The sequence below is a fragment of the Hippopotamus amphibius genome, chromosome 3, assembly GCF_030028045.1.
Source record: "Hippopotamus amphibius kiboko isolate mHipAmp2 chromosome 3, mHipAmp2.hap2, whole genome shotgun sequence".
Taxonomy (NCBI): domain Eukaryota; kingdom Metazoa; phylum Chordata; class Mammalia; order Artiodactyla; family Hippopotamidae; genus Hippopotamus; species Hippopotamus amphibius.
This window is the reverse complement of record NC_080188.1, coordinates 46,059,621-46,079,291: the sequence shown is the minus strand read 5'-3', so window position 1 is coordinate 46,079,291 and position 19,671 is coordinate 46,059,621. Positions and strand designations below refer to the sequence as shown.

General features: G+C 36.4%; 1 protein-coding gene and 1 long non-coding RNA gene across 10 annotated transcripts in view; one reads left to right on the top strand and one right to left on the bottom strand.

Moving 5' to 3' along the window:
• LOC130849002 (uncharacterized) overlaps nt 1-19,223 on the top strand; it is an 80,269-nt gene extending 61,046 nt beyond the window's left edge. The window contains exon 3 of the long non-coding RNA XR_009052649.1: nt 18,957-19,223. This is a non-coding gene — a long non-coding RNA (uncharacterized LOC130849002). The remainder of the gene's footprint in view (nt 1-18,956) is intronic.
• Nucleotides 5,789-19,671, bottom strand: part of MTHFD2L (methylenetetrahydrofolate dehydrogenase (NADP+ dependent) 2 like) — a 126,092-nt gene continuing 112,209 nt past the window's right edge. For 6 of the 9 annotated variants that reach the window (XM_057727513.1, XM_057727506.1, XM_057727507.1 and 3 more), the window contains one exon: nt 5,789-7,140. In XM_057727513.1, coding sequence (XP_057583496.1) covers nt 7,028-7,140 — 113 coding nt within the window. In that variant the 3' untranslated portion in view covers nt 5,789-7,027. Of the gene's footprint in view, nt 7,141-12,103; nt 12,367-19,671 lie in introns of all 9 variants that reach the window. The other 3 variants (XR_009052645.1, XR_009052647.1, XR_009052644.1) reach the window with 2 other exon arrangements.

The window sequence follows — 19,671 nt, the reverse complement described above, 5'->3', positions numbered from 1 at the left end:
GGTTTACTATTCCATTTTAGTTTTTGCTACTTAGTTTTACTATTTCAAGTTCTGTAAAAATAATTTTTAAGAGTATAACATTAACATTTATGTCATTCTGCCATTTAATATTTTTCTGAGTAAATGGAATGGGCTACTGAGTTCCAGGGACTATAGTTCTTACATATGTGCCCCAATGATTAGGCTAGAGAGGACCAGTAAAGAACCAAAATACGGGAATACAGGGATATGTGTATACATACAGATGATTGAACTTGGTGTACCTCAAAAAACAAATAATAAATAAATAAAATGAAAAAATAAAATAAAATAAAAAAAGAAACCTATGGATAGATCTAAAAAATAATAATAATAATAACAACAATACTAATATCATCTCCATTAAGATGAAATTAAAATATTTAAAATATTTATGTTTGGTACATCTAATAAATAGAAAGTTGTTAGTTTAATACATTCAAATTTTTCTATTAATCTACTTATGATTATTAAAGTGCCACTTTTAAGGCCAAAACATTAATTATTGCTGTTACCTTTTGTGACTATATTCACTTGCCCCAAATTATTGTAAACAATTTATAAATATGTTTTGCTGAGGTGTTGCATCTTTCTACCAGAAATTTCAATTGCTCATATTTTCAGTACCTTGAAAATCTGTTTAAGTCAAGATAGGTTGTCATTTGCATCATGTCCACCCAGTAAATTCAATTTACCAGAAAGGATCCCTTTAACTATTCAAATGTGAATTTGGCTTTAGAAATCACACAAGAATGAACTTGTTGAACTCATTATAACTTGGGCAATCGCTTGCCACAGGAGTCATCCTTTTAAAGTTAAAAGAATATACTTGGCTTATTTTAAATGTGCCTATATTTCATATTTCCACCTCTGTGGAGTTTTTTAAAACTATTTATTATTAAGACAATTTCTGGATACCATTTTTCCCAAGCAAATAATATTTGAATTATGAGTCAAATAATCATCTGCTGTACCATTGGTGAGAATTTCAGAAGAAATCATTTACCAAGGCTTAAATAAACCACAACCAGTTGCAGTTTCAGGAGGAAGATGATGGGACTAATGTTAAATATCTTTATTTCTAAGACCAGGACATGGTACAACAACCATCTTTGGAGTAAGTGTTAACTGGTACCTGATAGTGCTTTGTATTTTGCAGAAGGTTTTCACGCACATCTCAATTCTGTCTTCAGTAATCCTGGCCCAACAAATCCAGTATCTAATATATAGTGTACAGTACACTCAATCAGTCTGTCTTGAGTGAATAAGGAAATAAACAACAGGCCTTATTTTTATTCCCAAATGACAAATAAAGAATGAAGACTCAAAAGAATTAAGTGACTTGCCAAAGGACACACCCTAGAGTCAGGACACGAATCCGTGTTTGGATTCACGATCACATTCCCTTTCCAATTCCCCAGCAGTGTCCTCTGGTAGGAGTCAGTATACTGACCTTAGAGGAATTCAGATTATCTCCTAAGATCAAGATTTAAGTAAATTACCTTTATCATAAGAATCTAAACATTAAATGAACTGTGGCTCTTGCACGTATTTGGGCTGAGAGAAGTGGACCACTATCTCCCTAGATGTTTTTCCATTCTGGTAAATTAAGCCATGTAATATAGAAACTCATCTTAAGAAAATAGCTGCAAGTCATCCTGTATGTTTCTTTTCCTCTGGGACTCATCCTGATGTATCCCACTTACGCTCTCTGTAGGAGAATCTCCTACCTTCACATCTTCAGTCCTCTCACCAAGGAGTCCTTCTGCAGTCCTGAAGAGTGGGGGACGTGGGTACTGTAATGTGGCCTCATGGATACTTGTATTTATTCTTGATGCACATGGGAGTGAGAAAGAAGGCTAAGAGCTGCAGCACCCCACTATCATTTTTCCCTCCAACCATTTCTCTGTCTTTTTAATTTATTCATCTCTCTCTAGTCGTTAGCATCTCTGGAAGTGTCTTCTCTTTCCTTCCCTCCCCCTTAACTCTAGTTTTTCCCTCCCTTCTCCTACTCTCCCTTTCTCTTCCTCTCCTTTCCTCTCTTCATCTCTCCTCTCCTTTCCTTCCTTTTTTTCTTTCTCTCTTGCTCTTTCACTAACAGCCAGAATCTGTTGCTGGACATTGGCAGGAAATGGTCATCAGCCCGTTGCTCATCTCTCTCTGAACTTATTCTGTAATTCTCATGGATTCAGGTGCCATCCATTAATTGATTCATAAACTATTTTATGCCTATAGCATGTAGTGTTTATAAGACAAATAGAGAAATCATGCATGGACTAGAGGGAGCTAAGGAAAGTACATACCTAACTACAGTGCTGGGTAGAGACGGATGACTGCCATGAATGTGTACATAAATGGGTATGAAATTTCAGGGGTCAGACTCACAGCATTTCTTATGAATGTGTTTCATTTGAAGTGACTCTTAAATAGCAAGTAGAATTTAGACATAGAGTGATAAGAGAAAGGATTCTAGGTGGCAGGGGAGGTGGGTACTGAGGGGAGGTAGAGTGATAATGAAAAGAGAGTGGGTTCTGGCTCACATCATCCTAACAGACCTTTATTTGAATTCCAGTTCTACCTGTTTTATCCATTTGGCCTTCACTGAGACTTTTTAATAACCTCAAGTGTTGATTTCCTCATATATCAAATGTGGATTGTCAGTAACAACAACAACAAAAAAGTAAAGTATTTAGTACATGGTAGGTGTTCAGTTAAAGATAGCCGTTACTACTGAACAAGTGTAGAAAGACTCAGGGTATGTACAGTGGTCAACAAGGTTAGGAATTTAGTCGTTAATACATGCTGATGCATCTTAAATTTTCATCACTAGCCGTGAATTATTCTCATCCCAGACTATTTCGTCAGAACTTTATATATTATGTCATCACCTCAAACTCAACATGTCTTAAACCAAACACAACATCTCTTCTCCCTAATCAGCTCCTCTTTACAACTTCTTCATGATAATCAGTGATAACGTCCTCTAGGCTTTAACTACAGGTCTCATCACTGACTAAATATAGGCTAAATTCTGATTTATTCAGGCTTTCTCTAATCTATTTCTGCTTTTATCCAGCTATATTTCCACCACTCACTTTTCATTTCAGTCTGACTGTAGCCCTTTTATATATACATGCTAAGCTCATTCTCACCTCCATATCTTTTTTTTTTTAAGAACTTTTATTGAGATACAGTTAACAGACAATAAACAGCATATATTTAGAGTGTACAATTTGGTATCCCAATCTCCCAATTCATTCCCCCCAGCCCTCCCCGCTTTCCCCACTTGGTGTCCATGTGTTTGTTCTCTACATCTGTGTCTCTATTTCTGCCTTGCATTTCCTCTTTCATAGTTGTTAGCATTTGCCTTATGTATTGAGGGGCTCCTATATTGGGTATATATATATTTATTATTGTTATCTCCTCTTCTTGGATGGATCCCTTGATCTTTATGTAATGTCCTTTCTTGTCTCTTAAAACATTTTTTATTTTAAAGTCTATTTTATCTGATATGACTATTGCTACTCCAACTTTCTTTTGATTTCCATTTGCATGGGATATCTTTTTCCATCCCCTCACTTTCCGTCTGTATGTGTCCTTAGGTCTGAAGTAGGTCTCTTGGAGACAGCATATATATGGGTGTTGTTTTTGTATCCATTCAGCCAGTCTGTGTCTTTTGGTTGGTGCATTTAGTCCATTTACATTCAAGGTAATTATTGATATGTATGTTCCTATTACCATTTTCTTAATTGTTTTGTTTTTGTTTTTGTAGGTCCTTTTCTTCTCTTATGTTTCCCGCTTACAGAAGTTTCTTTAGCATTTGTTGTAGGGCTGGTTTGGTAGTGCTGAATTCTCTTAGCTGTTGCTTGTCTGTAAAGCTTTTGATTTCTCCATCGAATCTGAATGAGATCCTTGCTGGGTAGGTATTCTTGGTTGTAGGTTCTTCCCTTTCATCACTTGAAATATATCATGCCACTCCCTTCTGGCTTGCAGAGTTTCTGCTGAGAAATCAGCTGTTACCCTTATGGGAGTTCCCTTGTATGTTATTTGCCATTTTTCCCTTGCTGCTTTTAATAACTTTTCTCTGTCTTTAATGTTTGTCAATTTGACTACTATATGTCTTGGTGTGTTTCTCCTTGGGTTTATCCTGCCTGGGACTCTCTGCGCTTCCTGGAATTGGGTAGCTATTTCCTTTCACATACTAGGGAAGTTTTCAGCTATAATCTCTTCCAATATTTTCTCTGGTCCTGTCTCTCTCTCTTTTCCTTCTGGGACCCCTATCATGCGAATGTTGGTGCGTTTAACATTGTCCCAGGGGAATCTTAGGCTGTCTTCTGTTCTTTTCATTCTTTTTTCCTTATTCTTTTCCACATCAATGATTATCACCATTCTGTCTTCCATGTCACTTATTCGCCCTTCTGCCTGAGTTAATCTGCTATTGGTTCCTTCTAGTGTATTTTTCATTTCAGTTATTGTGTTGCATATCTCTGTTTGTTTGCTCTTTAATTCTTCTAGGTCTTTGGTAAACTTTTCGATCTTTGCATCCAGTCTTTTTTCAAAGTCCTGGATCATCTTCACCATCATTATTCTGAATTCTTTTTCTGAAAGGGTGCCTATCTCCTCTTCATTTAGTTGTTTTTCTGGGGTTTTATCCTGTCCCTTCATCTGGTACAAAGTCCTCTGCTTTTTCATTTCTCTGTCTTTCTGTGACTGTGGTTTTCAGTTCCACAAGACGAAATACTGCTGATACTGCTTGAAACTGCTGTCTGCCCTCTTCTGGAGGAAGCTATCTAGGAGGCTCATGCCTCACCTCCATATCTTCATATTATTGTTCACTCCTCATTAATTCTTCAGGGTCCTTTTTACAGACACATCCCTATCTCCTTTTCTCAACTAAGCATCAACTTAGCCTGCTGAGCCCAGTTTTAGCAAAGAAATCTGCTAAGTTAGTTTATGGATAATGCCCTTGCCCTGCTCCTTGTGCCCTTGCCCCTGCCATATCTGATCAAGTTCCCCATCTCCCACCCTTGATATCTGGCCTAACTTTTACAAGAATCCTGGTAAGTTAATTTAGCAAGCATCCCTCTAGCCTTGATATTTAATCAAGTTCCTCTGAGTAATTTTCCATTTACTGATCCCTTCACTCTCTTCATTGTCTATAAATACATAGCTGTCTCAGCTGTATTTGGAGTTGAGTTCAATCTCTTCTATTGTGATAGTCTTGACCGCATTGCAATCGTCTTCAATAAAGCCGTCCTTATACGAGGGTGAGTCAAAAATTACCTGCACTCTGGCTGTAGAATTTATAGAAATTTTAATATATCCGGAGTGCAGATAATTTTTGACTCACCCTTGTATTTTTAACAAATGTTAGGATTTTTTTTTTTTTTTTACAGTTTGAATTGGTCTCTGGAAATGCTCACTCCTAAATTTTAGCCTCACCAAAGGGGGAAAATTTTTCAAAAAAATAACTCCTTCTGTATCTGGGGGTAGGGGGAGGTGGAAGCTCAAAATTACAGACCTCACTTTTTCCATGTAAATGTATTTTGGGTCATTATGTTTGTTTTGGGAATTTGGGGCACTTAAATATTAAAGAGGGCCTTTCTGAAATGTTTTCTTGGTGTGGAATGGGCTATAGAACCTTTTCTTTCATGTTTGATAAACTCGTACATTTCCCCAGCATGCTATGAAGAAATACATAACAAATATATGAACAAGGAAACTTATAGATAGCTTAAAGAAAAAGAAGACAGGTATTCCTTTCCAAATTGATTTTATTATACAGTTGAAATATAATTAATTATAAACATCTAGTCTATTTTCACACAAATGATCAAGAGTGTACACTAATAAAGACATGCATTGGGTAAGAATCATTACTGGTACCTAAACAGACTGGGATTTGGGCCTGAAAGCAATACAATTATATGCCCAGTGTAGTCTCAAAATAGCCTTCAACTGACATTCACATGTTTTTTCTAATTTAAATTGTGTTAGAATCATGGCATCTGCTTTGAGAACCAAAGGCTATAATATAAGAGAAGAGGGAAGAACTGTGGGCAACAAAGCAGTATGTTTTTAGTCATATCCTAAGGATTAGCTTTGGCATATTATAAGTGTCATAGTTTCCTATTAGATTTCTAGATTTGTGAACAAACATAACAACTATTCTTTAATGAAGTCCTCATTCATACTATATTGTATTTTTCTCATACTTGTGGGAAAATACAACCTTCGTTTTGTTTTGTATATTTGTTTGGTTTTGGATTTTCCATTATTTCTCAAGGAAGGTATTGTCCAAATATTTTTCTAGAAGAACAAAGAAATTACATGTAAACCTAACATATTCTTATTGCATTTTTACTATGGCAAGTAGTTATTCACAATTTGAAATAATCAGTACCTTTCCAAGTAGCACTGCATTTTTTACCTTACTTGTATGTTTTTCTTTCCTCAAACGGAGCATCATTTCTCATTAGTATGTCTTGTAGGATGCATTTGGGAAGCATGTGAGATCAAAATTTTATTTTTAACATTTTATCTTTCTTTTAGCAAGTAAACTTTTTTCAGACTGATACAGAATATAAAATATATAAAAATTGAGCATGATTATGGCAAAACTTAAATTACATTTTACAAAGGAGCCTATTTGACAAAACGTTTGTTGAAAACACACTATTTGTGATATTTGTGTCAAAAATATATGTATCTTTTATGAGCCCTTTATTAGTTTTAACATGAACAAATATTATTCACAAAATAAGCAACTGTTACCAAAGTTTTCATTGCAGTTGTTTTTTTTCCCTAAAACTCAAAATCCACTCAAAATATTCAGTGATTATTAGCAAGAAATGCATAAGATTGTGTGAATCATCTGATCCACAATGATTCCATCCATGAAAAAATAAATACAGTGTAGAAATAGCTTTATAGTAAAATATAAAGGTTTTTGCCTTTTGTCAAATAAATACGTAGCATGACTTCAGTTTGCTTTATTCTTGCCTGTGATCTAGTAAATGACTTTTTTAGCTGCCAGAAGGGTGTTCTTGAGAAGCATCGCCACCGTCATTGGTCCCACGCCTCCTGGAACAGGAGTGATAAAGCTAGCCTTCTTCTTAACAGCTGATGGAGGAAACAGAAAGCTTTCATTATTTTTTATTTTCTTCTGAGAATTTCATATGTTTAAACATACTGAACTGTCCAAACAGAAGCATTTTAAAAATTTAAGAGTTTATTTGAGCAAAAATGGAGTCAAATTGGACAGTGCCAATCCTGAAGTATAGTTAGGAAAGCTTCCACCAACAGGAGATACTTACAGAGAAAAGGTGGAAGCAAAGCAAGGAAATTGTTGATTGGTTATAGCTTTAAGCCTAGTTGGCTGTTTATGATTGGCTGTCCTTGGGTTTTGACTGTGTAATCCTGAGGCATCTGCAGGCCTAGATTTTGGTTTGCTTACATAGGCAGCCGAGGCATTAGAGCCACCTCAGTCTAATGGCTTCCTTGTTTAAGAGAATACAGTGGATTTTTCTGCATTGCATATATAACCCTAACATCCTCAAATCATTTTTAGTATGCAGTAGACTATAATACACTCACACACACACACACACACACACACACTTCTGTGTATGATCTAATGTGTATAGAAAGAACACAATGAGGCCAACACTGTAGGATGAATCTCCATGCAGCTCAGTTAGTTTTACATGATGAAAATCTATAACCCATGGTTGATCCAACTACCTGTAATTCCAGTTAACTGCTTCTAAAATACATGATATTGGTACAAAGGGGAGACATGATATGGGCAGTTCTGGCCACACCATCCATCCATTAAATTAGAATAGTCCTGTTGTAATGATAGCATCATGTGTATGTGGATAATGCATTCCAGTGCAAGTCTAATAAAAATCATTAAACATATTAAAATTAACTGAGCAAATATACATAGTCTTGTTCTAAGGTATGGATGAAGATTTCTTATTCAGTGAATATACTCAAAGAAAATGGCAGAGAATTTTCATTAAGTTTTATTTAAGAATGTTCTCACACCCACAGTATTACAGGTGAATGGTTTCATGAATTGACCTACCAGTTTAGTATTTCACCGTGTGAATAAGAACAATGAAGTTTTCCCAGATAACTCTTTAGTACAAAGTTAGCATAGACAATACTTCCTTAATGCCTACTCTGACCTTATTAATCACATGCTATTTAGATGTACTGCCTTTACAAGTTTGCTTATATATGCTTCTACATAAATGAAATCAGTAGACGTTTCCTAAATCTTAATTAAGCATTACTTTTGTACAATTTATATTGACTTCTTGAACTATGGTTTGTACTAGTATATTGCAATATTTTTTAATAATAGGAAAAGCAAAGGAATAGTATGCTTTTTTTAAAATAAATTTTATTTATTTATTTATTTATTTATTTATTTTATTGGCTGTGTTCGGTCTTTGTTGCTGCACACGGCTTTCTCTAGTTGCGTTGAGCGGGGGCTACTCTTCATTGTGGTGCGCGGGCTTCTCATTGCGGTGGCCTCTCGTTGCAGAGCACGGGCTCTAGGTGCGTGGGCTTCAGTAGTTGCAGCACATGGGCTCAGCAGTCGTGGCTCACGGGCTCTAGAGCACAGGCTCAATAGTTGTGGCTCACGGGCTTAGTTGCTCCGTGGCATGTGGTATCTTCCTGGGGCAGGGATCAAACCTGTGTCCCCTGCATTGGCAGGCAGATTCTTACCCACTGCACCACCTAGGAAGTCCGGAATAGTATTCTTTTATTTGAAGAAATAAATTCTTTTATTTGAAGAAATAAATTCTTTTATTTGAAGAAAAGTCCAGATAAGCTTGATGACATCACACACAAAAAAAATCCAGCTAGTGTATATCATGAATCTTCTCATGGTATATAACAAAGAAAAGATAAGAATACTGTGATTTAGAAGATAATATTTTAGTTTTCCAAAATGTGCCTCTGTATGTGAAGCATGTCCTTTCCCCGCCATACTTCTATCCAATGTACTCTGTGCTGTAAAAACACTAGGCTAGGTCAACAGCCAGTTCATAAATAGCTATGAGTTATCAGTCCTTTCTTCTTTGGGTCTCATTATTCCTTCCACCTGGAATACGCTGCTACCTTATCCAAATAAGAAACTCCTTATTATTCTTTAAAAGCCAATAAAATGTTACCTGTCCGTCATTTTTCTCAAAAATTCACCCCTCCAACATTGATTTAAAAGTGCCACCATCTGTGTTTCCAGTCACTTCATACCAAACTCTGTTATGGAATTTACCACACGGTGCTGTTCCTTTAATAGGACACCAGCACCTAGAAGGCAGAAACTAAGTCTTGTGGTGATTATTGCTGTCATTTTTTTTTATTTATTTATTATTTTTTTGGGGGTACACCAAGTTCAATCATCTGTTATTGCTGTTATTTTTAACCTTAGAACTTCTCCATACACAGGTGAGACATTCAGTAAATTATGATGTGAACTAAATAGCCCTTGAAATTTAAAATCTAAAATCAATTTGCAGGAATGTGTCAGTGCTTTTGACTGGATACAAACAAGATCAAAACAATTTAATTCAAGTTAATTTACTGAAATTCTCAAACTACATATTTTACATGAGGGTGACAAACTGCCTTTTTCATTTTCCAATAAGCTGACTTGGTGGCATGAACAGTGCCTTCCAGGACCTTTTCTATAGGGTTAGAGAAGTAATGCTTTTAAAAATTTCAGCAGATCTAAAAGGAAATGAACTACACTACTATTATTTACACTGATAATATGTAAAACCATCTTTGTAAAGCACTAACTTTGAAATATTAATAGATAAAAATAGAATACTACTGAATAATGTGGCAAATTAAGAATCAAGTACAAACTGAATCTTCAATGGAAAACAAAATGGTTTATTTCACAGTCAAAAGGTGGATAAAATTGGAAATACATTCTGGGTATACTATCATTTTTTTACATAATTTGGTTTTCAACTTTGAGAAATGAAGTGGCTCGGAATTACGTATATATGAAAAATAGTAATAACCATAGCCACTATCAGTTGAATACTTACTACTTGCCAAGAACTTTATACACATCATTTTAATAGTTAATATTTAATTATTATTTCATTTTAACAGCTGAAGAAAGTGTGGCTCACTGAAGTCAAAGTGACTTACCATTTTCCAATATGGTAGAGAGATTATTCACAGCCAGGTTTGAATTATTCTATAATTCCATAATTCCACTTCATCCCAATGCAACCATATTACCATGACCAAAGTTGAAAAGCTCCAAGAAAGGCTTATGTGCCCAAGATTAACTCAGTTTTCTCAAAGGGTTAAGAGGATATTTTGAAAAAAGAAACAAAGGGGGGAAAGTTCCAATATAGTAATTTTCCTACAATTTTACTGTGAGTACTCATAGTTCATCATCTTTGAATTATATCCAGCACTTCAAATTTCAGCTGGCTTAGCAGTTTGAGTTGCTTGCTTTCTTGGGTGAGATTCAGATCAGATAAACCAGTGGTCTGTTCAGGTATTGTGACCCTCCTCTTTCAAATTATGTTTTTCACAACATGCTTACTACTGCATTCTTCTGCTCAAAAAGTGAGGTTTGAGGTGGACTAATAGGGAATGAGAATAAGCTGTTGCATGACATAATACCTGCCCAAAATTTGTGCCTCTGTGTCTGCAGTTTTGCACACTTTACTGTGGAACTAACACACGTTTATCCTGTCCTATCAATTCATAGAATTAGACTGTGTGATGGGTAATGGGTCTTCACCTGATGTGGGTGAAGACATCTGTCTCTGGACATTCATAAGCATTTAGTTGCATCAATAGAGCCCTGTAAGTTACTCACTAGACAGAAGTTTATGACATCACTGTGAACACGCCTGGTTATTCAAATACTTGTTTCAAATATTTTTATCTTTGAAATAATCTGGGCAGATGTGAAAATGAAGTTTGTACACAGTCATGAGAGGCAGATTGTGATGAATTTGATTTAAAAAATATAAGATCTCTAGTCCTTTTAATTTGATTTTCATTAGGATCTACATCAGGGAAAGAAATGTTAAGTTTTTCTGCTGCCAGCTAGTGTTAATGTATTCTTTGTCTATTTACATTAGGACCAGGATATGGAAGTGATTTCTCAAGAAAGATGAGGAATTATCATTGGCAAATACCAGTGGGTACAGATTTTGCATAATTATTTCAAGGCTGTCTTAAGTGACATGTTTATTAAGTACCAGAAGTGGCTTATGAGCTAAAATTAGTCATGTGAGAAAAAGTTAAATTCAATACATGTTTGTTACTCTGAAAATCATCTTCCCCAATCATATCTGAGAGAGAGTAAGTTAACAAGCATTACATCACTGGAATAACTTCTCATTGGCTGGTCTTTCCCTTAGGGCAGACAAAGATTTGCACTCATTTATAGAAGATGATGCTATTAAAGAGTAATCCTATTATGTGTGAGCAAAAGGTGTTCTACATGCTCCATTGAAAACAATTACAGAAGAATTTTAAGGCAGTAGTTTCATTCAGACACTTTTTTACTGTGAGGGAGTATGTGCATGTTCTAAGGAAAACACTAACAATCCTGTATATATGAGAATCGGGTATTAGATCTTGATTGATATCAATGCTTTCATGAGAGACTCATAAACAGGTATCACAAAACCAGGGTTGGATTAAATTTCATAAAGTCAACATGATTTTAGCGTTACTGAAACTGACAATGGAGACAAGTAAAATAATTATCAAATCCTATTTTTACCTGTGTGGAATTACTCTAGGGAATGAGATTTAGACAGAAATGACTTGATAATGTTTAAAGCAGTTTCCTGAAAATAAGAATATTTTGAGGAAAGGTGACAATTATCATGATAATTTAACTGAATGACCTCTCTCTCAACTCTCGACCCTGCAAAGTATATTCTATAGATTTCCTTAAAAATAATGCTGTACCAGCAGGATTTAGACATTAGAGAGTATGTGTTCAGTTGTATAGAAAGAAAAGAGATTACCATTTAAGATCAGTGATTTTGAACACAAGATTTGCCTTTGTGCATACCATTTTCTTTGCCACATCCTTTCCACGCTTCTCCATCTGATGAATATTTATTCTTCCTCTTCAGATCTGGCTAAATGTCACTTCCTTTGCGGTGCTTGTTAACCCCCCAGGGTGCGTTAACTGTTCATTCATTGATCCATGAAACTTAGTAGAGTGATTTTCAATTTGTAGTCATCGAGTACCTTGGAATCTCTTGAGAACTGTAGTCAGACTAGAAATGCTTCCTCCCACCTCATGATTCCAGTACACACCACTGAGAATCACTGCTGAAATGAGAGATGTTTCTGAATGGGGAGGAGGGGGGGTATTATACATATAAAGTGTGGAGCAGATTTAAAACATGGTTAAAGTTCACTGCTTCAGTGAAGGCTACTTCACATGGTGGCCTCAGGTTTCCCAGTTAGGTCCCAGGCAAACCCCAGTGTGCAAATACTTGAATGCCCCATTGGTCAAAGCAAGTCATGTGGTCAGGCTCAAATTTAAAGGCTTGGAATAGGAAGAATGGCAAAGTCACATTGCCAAGAGGATGTACCTATGAGGACAGAAGATATGTACAGTCATTTTTTTATAATCTACTATGATAGTCTCTAGGATTTCAGTCTCTGCCTTATTAGCCATGTAACCTGCTGCCAGATTTATTCTTTAAAAGATAGGTTAGATCATTTCAGCTTATAAACATTTGACGAGTCTTGACTGTCTCTAGGATAAAACATAAATTCTTTGTCATGGCAATTAGGACCTTTTATGATATGGCCCTACATCCGTGTCTTGCATTATTTCCTAACCCTTGCAAATTTTCCTAACCTCATTATTCACTGTTCCCACACATGCTAAAAACTGCCCTAAATAAATGTACAGCAAGAGTTTCATGAGAAAGACAGCCACAGTCACTGTCCCTTGGAACTTACGGTCTAGTTGGGGGATATACATTACACATATAATTACCTAAGTAGTAATTGAGCTCAGGCTGTGAAATGTCCTAAAGACAAAATGCTTACTGCCCTGTGCATGTGTTGGGAGGACCTAACTGCGCCTGAGCGTATGTGGTGTATCTCTGAAATCGGAGGATGAACCAAACTCTTCCGGGTGAAATGGAAAGGTGACGGGTAGACAGTGTTCTTGGTTGGGGAACAATGTGTTTGCAATGAGGTGCAAATAAGCTTTCCCCTGGGCAGAAAATGGCGTGAACTCTTGGAAACACTGCAAGAAGCCCAGCAGGGCTGGTGTGGAAGTGAAGGGAAGACTTGCAGAAGATAACCTGCAAGAGTCTAGCTCATGTAGAGCACAGCAGATAATGCTACAAACTTTGGGCATTAACCTAAGAGCAATGGTTAAAGTATTTTTATTTTTATTTATAGAAGTATAGTTGATTTATAATGTGTTAATTACTGCTATACAACAATACAAAAGTTTTTCAGTTGTACCTATATATATGTTCTTTTTTTAATATATTCTTTTCCATTATGGTGTATCATAGGATGTTGAATACAGGTCTCTGTGCTATACAGTAGGACCTTGTTGTTTATAAAGTATTTTAAAAATTTGGAAAAAAAATATGCTGAGGCAGGATAAGTCAAATGGAGAAACTGCCTATTCTGTGTACATTTTTCTAATGAGATTAGTTTATCATATGGGACAGAGAAGGGAAAACACAAAAGTATCAATAGCAACATAAAGTGAGACATGTTAAGATGGAAATAAATTTTGGTTCCTGTGGAAGCATCTCAAAGAGAAACAGAAACCAAATGGGGGTCAGAGAAATATTTGTAAAGTGACAGAAAATCTTCAAGATTTTATGGATGTCTGAGGGGGTAAGAAAGGAGAGAATGCAATGCAAACATTGGGAATAATAAAAGCAAAGGAACTTTGGACTTGACAATGAAGCTGATGCAGTAGAGGAGCTCAAAGAAGTCCATTACAACTCAAGCACATGGTGGAAACAGAGAGTAGAAAGAGGTGAGATGAGGAAGGTGGTCGTGGGCTGCATGACCCCAAAGTGAGGGGTCAGGAAACTTAGGTTGGGTGATGGCAGATGTAGTTACTGTGTTCCAGGTGAATAAGCTTTTAAAAAAATATCTTTTGTGAATGGCATTTATATATTTAAGAATAACTAGTTTTGCAAGATGAGAAATTGGAGAGAAAAGTATATACTACTAAATAATTTTCAGAAGAAAATTAAAATAAAGGAGAAATTCATTTTCTATTTTCATAAAGTTTCAGGTTCTTGAATGCTATTAAAATATTATTCAAGAAATTCTTTCTCAGCCTGGAATATATATCTAATCTGCTCTGCTCCCTTTTCTCCACTATGTATGTAGACAGCTACTTTTTATCATGTTATTGGCTTCCGATTTCTAAAGGGAAGAATTAATAGAAGTTTGGCTTGACACAGTTACCATCATTTCTTACTTGAAGTCAACCATCTTTCAATGTCAGGATAAGAAGAATAGGTATGGAGCAGAAGATATTCATTCATATTAAAATTTGAGGTGATGAGAGGGACGATGAAAGAAACTAGGTGTTCAGTTTACGTGTGTGTCTCAAAAAAATCCAGGGGTGACAGATGGTCACAAGGTGTGGAAATATTACTAATGAAGGATACTTATAGAAACATAAGGGACATTAAAATACCTTTTAACAATTAAGGAAGAATAAAGGAAGGAGTAAATATGTGATTATTAACCTTTTGGCACCAGCAGCTCACGCTTCATGACAGGGTGTCTTTGGGTTGTGTGTTTTGCGTCATTATTTCCTCTGGAAAATTTATGTTTCCAGGTTCTCAGGGCCTGGGCTTAATAATCCAAACTCTCATCTAAAATACTTTGTTAGGAAGACTCACTAATGCTTGGGCGGATAGTGAATTTCTGCTACAGTACATGATATACTACTCCAAAGTTGCCAGATAATGGAATTTCCATATTTTGCTAATATAGTTTGGAAATTGTATATTCTGGCAAAGTCAAAGAATATATTTGTGCTTTATAAAATCTATTTTTGGGTGGAAGAGGAGGCATTGATATCTCAAGTTCCTGCAGTATTGTTTTATTTCCCTTTATATTTTGTCCAATTCTCTGTCTCTTCCAAGGAAGTACTCTATGGCCCATGTCAGATTTCCAACAATGCTACAACTAATTTTTAAAACCAACTCCCTTCCCCAAAAGGAAAAAGGGATGATTCCTTATCTGTGGCAATGAACAGCAGAAGAAAAATTCCTCATTCTTTTCACGTGAATTTCAGCCTCCTGGTATACATGTGTAATTGTCTAAATTAAATGTTGCAGATTTCCCCTCACTTCTAAATGCAATCCATTTAGGCATGACCTCTCCAACATATCCACTGTAATAAAGGGGAGACAAGCTTCAGGAAATTAGGTGCATGAATAACAACCAGAAAAACCTGACTGGCATAAGAGTGGAGAAGCAGTATGACTCAGGAGATAATACGGAAAACACTCCATTTTCTCATATGGTTGATATAATGGCACTTGAGAACATGATGAGCCGGAGAGTAAAGGGCTCCCTGACAAGTGAAGGGCTCGCCACTGAATTCTTGCAAGGCAACAAGGAACCAGGTGCCCCAGAAACAACGCACTATGTTTTCTCTTGTATTTATCTAGCTTCCTGATTCCTGGGGTTTCTACAAGTTTTTTTTTTTTTACATATATTAAGATATTCATTGTCCTGGCACCCATTGGGGTGTTAATGGGACACACTTTGCTTCAGTTACTTTTCTCCTTATGTTAAATCAAATCTTTGTATATCCAGCTGGTGTATCATAGATGTGAATATCCAAAACTACCACTCATACAATTCAGTAGGCTTCCTGTGGAGCCAAATAGCAAGTCAATCACCTGATGATATTTTGAATTTGTTTTCTACAAACTCTGTCTGTGACCCACCAGAAGAACCTCCTTTCTGACCATGAATGGTATCAGCCACCATTGCCAGTTTCCATTTTGGTGGGCAGGAGTAGGGAATCACTACTAGGATATTTCTAATCCTCTATCAATATGACTAAAACTATCTTCCTTTCATGACTTCCTTTACAAAAAATATCATTTACTCCTGTCATTCTCCCCAATCCTTTTGCTTCCCTACCCAATCCTTTCTCCTCAAGCCTCTGAACATTCATATAATAGAGTGGCAAATTTGTAAACCAGATAGGCTCTTCGGAGTATCTTCAAAATCTCTTGGCAGGGCCTTGATCCCAGTAGTCTGTCGTAATCAACCCAAGACACCAGGAGATAAAATTTCCCTTCCATAGATATTTTTATTTTTAAAAGGCTCTGAGAAATGACTACAAAAAAAAAAATCTCATCCTGAAGTATAAAAGAAGCGAAAGACTTGCAGAGGCATCAAGTACTTCTGTTCTGGTAGACAGCCTTTGTGTGCTTCAATTTTAACTCTTCTCTATAAAGATAGATCATTCAATGTCAAATACGTTCTGCTGGAAAGAATGTCTCTAAAGGTTGACCTGATTTCAGAGACCTAGACTTCACACTAAGCATCTTGTCCGTGTTGTAAGTAACAAGGTGGCAACTGGCTCACTGGTAGGGATCTCATAGTGACCATCAGTGGTTCTACCTGTTTTCTGAAATGACATAGGTGGCACTATGACCACAGTATTAGTAATAGTCTCTCTCACAGAGGCTTTTGCCAATTTCCATCAGCTTTTTAAAAATGATTGGAAGAGATCACCTCTGGGCTACAGTGTTAGATCTTCTTTTATACTAAAGCTGGACTTTTCAGCCACCTTGTAATCATCTAGCACAAAATGTTGATATTTTGAGTCAGACTGATCAACCATATTGTTATTGACTGCATATTTGAGTTCCTCAAAATTCATAAGTTGAAATCCTACCTTCCAGTGTGATGGTATTAGGAGGTGGGGCATTTGGGAGATAATTAGGTCATGAAGGTTCCAATTTCATGAATGAGATTAATACTCTAAAAAAAAAAAAAAAAGACCCCAGAGAGCTCCCTTGCTTTTCATGCCATGTAAAGATACAGTGAGAAGTTAGCTGTCTGTAACTCAGAAGGGTTCTCACCAGAACCTGACTATGTGGGCACTCTCATCTTGGACTTCCAGTGTCCAGACTGTGAGAAATAAATTCCTGTTGTTTACACCACCCAGTTTATGGTAATTTGTTATAGTAGCCCAAACTGACTAAGACATATATCATCAAATTAAATGATTAACATGGAAAATTGAGTTGGTATCTGGTCAGTTTAAATCTGGTACTTTACAATATCATCACAGATAAATTAGTTCTCTAGAAGTGATATCATTCCAAAATAGTCTTATTTCCTTAGAAACTGGTAACATGCTCTTACTTTCCCACCTTGTAAATAATACACATTGGGAGTAAGTAGTATCAAAACCACTTCCAAAAGAAGCTTACTTTGACGTATAATCTAGAGAATATAAATTCCATGAGAGCAGGGACTTCGTCTATCTGTGCATGGCTATATCCCTAGTACCTTGAAGGCGTGTTGAGTGAGAAATAAGTGCTGAGCAAACCAATGTATGACTCAGTGGATGTATCACTACTGAATCTGGGTTGTTGTAGATTAATAATGTTTTGGATGCCACCTTGAGTGGGAGCTTTTGTTCCCATTAAAGCAACTATAAGGAATTACTTCTGTAATGTAAGAGTGACACAAGATTTATAAGTATCAAGGATGATCATACAAATGACCAATGATATGACTAAGAGGCCGAGACCTGGTATGTGATGGAGAGACAAGAGAAATGTAGGACAAGAAGCTTATGTTACAGAGGCATACAGTTTAGTAGGGAAAAACTAAATAAAAGTGCAAAGTTGTATAGGATTAAGAGCAAAAAGAATAGAGGCAGGTTGAGATCTACTACAGGAGTTTAGAGAAGATGGGGATAAGCATGAGTGCTTTACAGTTGTTCATATGACTGTTGGGTGAAAACAGACCTGATCAGAAGAGAGCTGAGGCCAGAACAGACATGAGGAGCTGGGTGGTAGTTGAATTGTGAAGTTATATATTTCCGGATTAGTACTCTAGTGGGAATGGAGAGAAAGGCTGAACAGCATGCACTCACACAAACACACGCAGACACTGTTCTCTGCCAGGTATTGTGCTCAGCAAGTCACATATATTAGCTCATGTGAGGTGATTATGTCATTTAATCTTCATAACAACTCTATAAAATAGGTATTATTATCTCAGTTTTTCAGATGATAAAACCAAGTCTCAGAGAGGTGAAGTAATTTGCCAAGATCATAATTGTTTTAAGCAACAGAGCTAGAATTCAAACCTAAATCACCCTAACTCCAAATAATAATCTTTTATGAAAGGTCGTACCTAATATAAAAACAGCATAGAGTAAAAGGTAACTCAGGTTTTGAATGTAGAGCACTATGCATAAATAAGACATCTGGAAGAGACTGTAGTAAAGAAGAGGAAATATAGATGAAAAGTGGCTTTAAAAGCACTCCAGGAGTTTTATAGTAGTTTCCTTTATAGTAGTTTCTTAGAAGAATGGTACCTTCTATGTAATTCTAGACCCTCTTCTGTCCTCATATTTTGACTATTGGGTTGGAATTTTGAGGAATAATTCTGACCAGATGAAGTCCCAAATTATATGATTCTTTTTGCTCTAGGAAAGATTTCTCCAGTGGAGATTCTTTTGAAAGAAGCATGGTAAGGCTATAGCTATTTGGGGCCAAATCACAATTATTCAGAATATCATACTTCCCTCATTCTACAAACAATGTTGGATCTATTATTGAGTACATAAAGCCTTTTGTAATTTTTCCTCTTTGCCTTTGATCTGTTGTTCTCGTCCCATGAAAAGAGCCCCCTTTTTTTGGACTTCCTAGGTGGTGCAGTGGTAAAGAATCCACCGGCCAATGCAGGGGACACGGGTTCGAGCCCTGCTCTGGGAAGATTCCACATGCCGCGGAGCAGCTAAGCCCGTGCACCACAACTATTGAGCCCATGTGCCGCAACTATTGAAGCCCACGTGCCTAGGGCCCATGCTCTGCAACAAGAGAAGCCACTGCAATGAGAAGCCCGCGCACCACAATGAAGAGTAGCCCCCACTCACAGCAACTAGAGAAAGCCTGTGTGCAGCAACGAAGACCCAACACAGCCAATAAATAAATAAAAGTAAAATAAAATAAATAAATTTAAAAAAAAGTCAATGAGACATTAAAAAAAAAAAAAAAAAAGAGCCCCTTTTTGTCCTGCCTACTCTTTGCCTTATATACACATAAATAGATGAAATTCGTTGATCCTTTCAGACTCATCTCAAAAGGATTCTAGAACAGGTACCTTCACTCTTGCCTATTTGAAAACTCTTAAAGTCATAAATAATTCTCCTCTTTCTTTTATATCTAATCATTTAGCTAATTATTCTAACTCTCCTTTTAAATTTTATCTACATCTAACCACCTCTTAATACTTTCACCCATTACCATCCTGGTCCACACCCCATCTTGCATAATTTCTTGCCTGGATAATTACAATGGGCTCTTGAGAGGTACCCTATTTCTATCCTCACCTCTCTAAGGTCTATTTGCCATTCAGAAAACC